This window comes from Drosophila serrata, unplaced genomic scaffold (genome assembly GCF_035046125.1).
Source record: "Drosophila serrata isolate PLE 108 unplaced genomic scaffold, ASM3504612v1 contig_71, whole genome shotgun sequence".
NCBI classification, from domain to species: domain Eukaryota; kingdom Metazoa; phylum Arthropoda; class Insecta; order Diptera; family Drosophilidae; genus Drosophila; species Drosophila serrata.
This window is the reverse complement of record NW_028256969.1, coordinates 244358-250357: the sequence shown is the minus strand read 5'-3', so window position 1 is coordinate 250357 and position 6000 is coordinate 244358. Positions and strand designations below refer to the sequence as shown.

At 41.4% G+C, this 6000-nt stretch overlaps 1 protein-coding gene and 2 non-coding genes across 8 annotated transcripts in view; 1 reads left to right on the top strand and 2 right to left on the bottom strand.

Annotated features, from left to right (window-relative positions):
• Positions 1–222: 222 nt before the first annotated feature.
• Positions 223–294, bottom strand: TRNAM-CAU (transfer RNA methionine (anticodon CAU)). Its single transcript has one exon. It is a non-coding gene; the product is annotated as a tRNA-Met (tRNA).
• A 166-nt stretch (positions 295–460) lies between these two features.
• Positions 461–532, top strand: TRNAM-CAU (transfer RNA methionine (anticodon CAU)). Its single transcript has one exon. It is a non-coding gene; the product is annotated as a tRNA-Met (tRNA).
• A 136-nt stretch (positions 533–668) lies between these two features.
• The window catches only part of LOC110176229 (trypsin-7), a 57538-nt gene continuing 52206 nt past the window's right edge, over positions 669–6000 (bottom strand). For 3 of the 6 annotated variants that reach the window (XM_086838633.1, XM_086838628.1, XM_086838626.1), the window contains exons 3-4: positions 4008–5035; positions 669–1586 (exon numbers count right to left, since the gene is read on the bottom strand). In XM_086838633.1, coding sequence (XP_086694759.1) covers positions 815–1586; positions 4008–4354 — 1119 coding nt within the window. In that variant the 5' untranslated portion in view covers positions 4355–5035 and the 3' untranslated portion in view covers positions 669–814. The remainder of the gene's footprint in view (positions 1587–4007; positions 5036–6000) is intronic. The other 3 variants (XM_086838645.1, XM_086838636.1, XM_086838639.1) reach the window with 1 other exon arrangement.

Here is a 6000-nt window from a genome sequence, read left to right as displayed (position 1 = left end):
TATAAAAACAGGCAATTTTTCCCAAAAATCATAGTTTAAAAAAACTCATAGCTAAGCCAAAAAATCATTAATTTTAATTCGGAAAGCTGTTCTATGCTAGTTTTTAGTAGATTAACAAAGCTGCATACTCAGTTTTCAAATTAAAAAAATTCAATTTTTTGCCAATTTTAATGATGTAAAAAAAAGAATTTAATAAAAGTCGTACATTACGAATTCTAATCATAGCAGAGCAAGGTTTCGATCCTCGGACCTCTGGGTTATGGGCCCAGCACGCTTCCACTGCGCCACTCTGCTTGCTGTGAGTGCTGTGTCTAATGGTGCTTTGATAATTCAGCGTTCAAAAGTAACAGAGTTACTTAAGTTTCTGAACTGCTTGCAAGCAGTTGACATTAAAATCATGATTTCACAACCGCTGAAGTGCTGTAATGTTTAAGCAGCTTTTGACACCTTCTCGACAACAAGCAGAGTGGCGCAGTGGAAGCGTGCTGGGCCCATAACCCAGAGGTCCGAGGATCGAAACCTTGCTCTGCTATGAAGTACTTTCGCGGTGGGCGATTTATTTTTGTTTACTTTTTTTTCTAATCAATATATACATTTTTATATCCTTTCATCGTATTTCTTAATAGTTGTTATTGTTGTGGAAAAATCAAAACAATACAAAATTCAGATTTTGGGATATCTAACCTACTGCATTGTTTATCTTTATTCAGTTGTTTTAGTATAAAAGTACAAAATATAAGCTAAACTACTAAAGGGGTTTTACTAACAACTAAGGCGAAGAACTGTCCAACGCTCGAATGCCGATTTTTCGTGATCAGTAGTCCTCGTCGCAAAAGCATCCGTCCCGCGAATTCTCCACAATCCAGTCCAGGTATTTCGTCACCCGGGTATACACGCCCGGGTAATTGGGCCTGGCACAGCCATTGCCCCAGGACACGATTCCGATCTGCTCGAAGCGCTTGTCGTCGGGTCGAAGGCGCACCAGCGGACCCCCGGAGTCGCCCTGGCAGCTGTCCCGCCCGCCAACTCCCGGATAGCCCGAGCACATCATGTTCTTGGTGATCATCTTTTGGGTGTAGTTCGTCTGGGCCACGCATTCATCGTTGTCCAGCACCGGGACCTCAACCTCCTGCAGCAGGCATGAGGGCTTGCCATCCTCCTTGAGCGTACCCCAGCCGGTGGCAATGGCCTTGGTGCCCACGAAAAGATCCTGACGTTGCTCCACCCTTGGCAGGCATATTGGCCGGATGAAGCTGGTGATCGGCACACGGTCATTCAGACGCAGCAGGGCAATATCGTTGTCAAAGTTGGAGAAACTAAACTTCTGGCTGAAGGCACGCAACACGAATCGCGTCTCCGGGCGCTCCTTGTCATTGCAGCGATCGTGCTCCCCGAAGGTGACCTTGATCATGAACCACATGAAGCCCTTGACGCAATGCGCTGCCGTCAGCACGTAGCGATCATTGATCAGGGTGCCGCCGCAGTAGAACCTATTGAAGTAGCTCAGCCGGGCCATCCAGGGGTATTCACTCACTCCCGTTGTCGTTCCGCCCACAATTCGTGACTCGTCATTCCGTTCGCCGCACCTGAAAGGGAATACAGGAAGAATTGTAGATATTTATAGGATGTGATTTGAATTTATAATTTATAAGGCTATCCCTACTCAAGAATAGTAATCTACCATAAAATATATGATTATTTACCGGTTAAGAAAAATAAATTCATATAACGTTATATCATATATACTTTCTGTACTGTAGATTAAAAGTTTATAAACAAAAATAAAGAAAAATAAGCCATCATCCATTGCTTTATGCCACCTCATTAGCAAGTTCATATGGAAATAATAAATGGTATGGGTCAAGGGTGGCCTTTAGCGATCTCTCTCTCTCTACCGATTGGCAAGTTCAGAGTTCAGCAACCCCGACATAAAGAAAGTGTTGGAAGTGTTTTATGGACGGACATAAAACAAATGAGCGATTTTTGCAGATTTTATGGTTGTCCCACAACGACTTTAACGCTTTACATTAAACAGGTTTTTAATTACCCCCGGACACAACATGCAGTCAACAGAAAAATATTAAAAATTCTTCCACTGGGTCGCAAAGGAAGCGCATCAGGTTCTCTCTGTGCCTGACTCTTCTCTGTGTTTATTTTGGCCACAAAATCAATCGATCCGGCCGCAACAAGTATTTGGGATTCAGATTTTGTGTGTGTTTAATCGTGTCATTGCCCCAAAATGGTGGCCAGGCCGGTAGAGAGGCGTCCCGAAACAAAGAAGCAAAATGTGCGACAGCGACCCACTTAGGAGACGGAGACGGCTTGGCCAAGACCGCCGCCTTGGCCAAAAGTCCAAGACAAAGTCGAAGCCAAAGACAACGGCCGCAACGGCATTCCCCTGCCTCCCGCACACACATTAATATGACATGACGCATTGAGCGTACGCCTTCCACAGTATCTGGCTTGTAAGATATATATACATATATCTCTATAGTTGTATCTGTATCTCCTGAATAAACACACACGCACTCTTTGAAAGCCAAACAGAGACTGTTATCAAATCGTATGCAAATCAGATTCTTTTTTTCGTTCTTTCATATGCAAAAAAAAGAAAGAAAAACAAATAAGAAAAAAGTAAATATTATATATAGAAATAAAACCGGTTTTAGGCCTTCATTAACAAATCGAAGAATTGGCTGCGACTAAATAAAGTACCACTAATTTTACGGCTAGATTTTGATGCATAAGGGGAAGTTTTTGGTTATTCCTAAGAAATACAGAACTAATTGGAAATAAATTTATTAAAATTAAATAAAGTCTGACAAGGAAAACAATATACTTTTATAACAATGTTTCTTTGTTTGGATTATTGTGCATAATTAAATAATAATGCTTACTTAAAGATCAAAGGGCTAACGACATCACATAAGTTAACCTCATGTCCTTTTAAGCACCTAGATATTTTCAATTGTTATACTATTTTGATCACAAAGTCTTGAGCTCCTTTGGAACTCCCTTAAGGAACCCATTGAATCCATTTGATTTCGATTTTTTACTGCTGACTCCATAAATACCCGAGGGAACTGGCCTATGTACGAGAACCAAGTGCCGAAAGCCAAAGTTCAATTCCCAATTGGCAATGCAATTTGTTTAATGGCCACACAAGAATGCCTTTCAAGTGCAATTCTTCAGAGAGAACCTGACATTTGGGGTCAGGTGGAGAATTGGTATTTCAAAACGGGTAACAAATGGGCAAAAAGAATGTGGTAAGGAGGCTTTAAATCATTAGCTTTCAAAAGTTTATAATAAATTTAAAAAAAACAGCTTAAAAACTTGATTACAAACTTTAACTTTAATGATTTAAGTTAAAGAGCTGCTCTCATTTTAAAGCCCTAATTAAATAACAGCTTGATTTGTTCACAAATTAAGGAAGTTGTTAGAAACAGAGTGGAAAGATGATTTAGTTTGATAAAAGCCATGGCCAAGTGATTCTTTAGAAAGTTGAAATGATTGACTTAGATATATATGATAATTATAATGTGGTATAGTCATGCTGCCTTAAAATTAAACCTAGTATCTTTTGGGATCTTTGAAAAGGAATAGCTAACCGATCTATTGGTTACCTTTCATTTTAAAGAGAGCCTTCCCATTGACAGCTTCCTATAATTAACTTTGAGGAGTGTTAGAACAAATTTCTCTATGGATATATCCCGTCGATGGCGTGCTCTCCTCGCCAGGCACTCGAATCTATCTGTAACTTTAACTGTTTGTGCCATTTGTATGCCGTGACAATGACAACGCCAGAGTGGTTTATCACCTACCCGGCCGTCTAACTGGAAGTTGTCATCATGACCATGACAGCTTTCGTGCATCTCTGGATCTGTGGATCTCTGCATCTTTAGATCTTTGCATCTGTAGGTATGGGCACACACACATGGCATATGCGGAGAATGTGTCTCTGGGGTATGGGGACTGGGACTGGGACTGGGACTGGCACTGGGACTCACCTGCAGGAACATGTCGGCGACGTTTGGTTCTGAGCTGCCGGCGAATTATTGCGATTGAAGGCACCGAACCAATTCTTGATCGGATTTTGCCGGAATACAGGTTTGTTGCCATTGCCATCCAAAGTGCTTGAGGAGGAGGAGGAGGATGAGGTGGCAGATGAGGCTGAGGAGGAGGCAGCTCCGATTTTCAGCTTCTTTGGCTGGTGATGGGCTGCACCCAAGGCCTGATATTTGCCCGGAATGGAGGATAACGATGATGTTGTTGATGTCGTCGCCGCTGCTGCTGCTGCCGCTGAGCAGGAAGCAATGGCCAGCACGAGTGGCCAGTGACATAAGTGGAGCATCATCTTCTCTTCTGGTTATGCAATCCGCTGCATGTAAACTTAATGAGTCTTTGCCACAAGCAGTTCCGTTATCGGAATATATTTCGATATTCTCGCTCGGCTTGTTCTACGTTCTTCCCTGTTGATTCTTCGCTCTTCGGGGGAAGCTTTGCTAGCTAACTCTGGCTCTGGCTTTTCGAAATCTCCGTTCGCACTCCACTTGTTAATTATGTAAATCAAGCACGGTTTCTTTCTGTCTTATTGTTGTTGCACTAATTGAACCACTTCACATGACTGCAAACTGTCAACAAGTCGCGCCCTGATCCCAGCGAATTTCTCGATCTGTTTGTTTGCGATTCTCGAATCTCGAATCTCGAATCCACGAATTCTCAGTCCCTCTGTGATCCGCTCCAAATCGTGGCTATAAGCTAGTTCGCACCGCCGCACACGCGAAAGTCTGCAAGCCGACTGATACGGCGCCGAAGAGCGACGGTGCCAAGAGCCAAAGCCAAAGCCACATGCTTTCAGCCAAAAGCCATTTCCATTGCCAAGGCCTGAACCAAAGCAGCGCTGCTGACGCAGGCGCAGAAGCGAACGCCGACGCAGACGCAGGCGCTCGTTGTTGAGCAAAGAAAGTTGCGCATGCGCAGCGCTCTGTGCGTTGGCAGAACAGAACGCAGAGAGCTGGCAGAAGTGACGAAAGCACTGAAAAAAATATATTATATTATATTAATAATAATCAAATATTGTAACAAGATAAATCCTGTAAATACTAAAATATTTAAATGCCTTTTGAGAATCGTTGATATATATTAATAAGATTCTTATGGAAGTCTTGATAATAAAGTATTCAGGCAAATAAAGAAGATTAGTTTGGAGTTCTAAAACTTTAAATTTTCTTCACACTTTAGCATTTACATTAATTTTTTCCCAAGCTTCTAGAATGGGTAGACTTTCCCTCAGTGCAGAGAGTGGGCCAAGTCAGAACGTTGAGGGCAGGCGTATTTTTGTAGACTCCCCAGAGTTCCTAATATGCTAATGTGACAGTTTGCTTTGGCTGGGCTTGTTTCTTTCTTTTTTTGTTGTTGTATTTTTTAGATACCAATGGAGTGTGTGCGTTGGGGAGTTCTTCTCGATTCTGCCTCTTTTCTTCTGTCGCCGACATCGTCTGTTTAACGTTTGTTTTTTATGCTCGCAACGTCAATACACCGTAAAAATTACAATCAATGATTGGGAATTGATTTAGGCAGTTGACACATAGATAATCCGTTTAATCACCGATAAAGAAAACTAACATGGAGAAAATTGATATGGGTGACTAATCAATGAAGCAAATAACCGTTCTGAGTTGTTTGTTATTATATTTTGTGACAGAAAAATGTATGTTATTATCAACTAATTGATTAATATAAAATATATGTTTAACTTAACTCAAAAAGGCTCTTTAAAATATATTAAAATACAACTGGTTACCTGTATAATTTCTTCATTTAGTGAAGTATTTAAGTAACTAGTTAAACTAACTCTCCTCTCAGTGGAATGCAAACAAATATTTTTCTAATAGCTCAATAGCTTACAAACTGGAAGTGGAAACCAGAGTTCACTCCCAACAGCCAACACAAACATCCTTTAGGATCGGCAAATATTAACTTAAAATGTTAAGTGGGCGA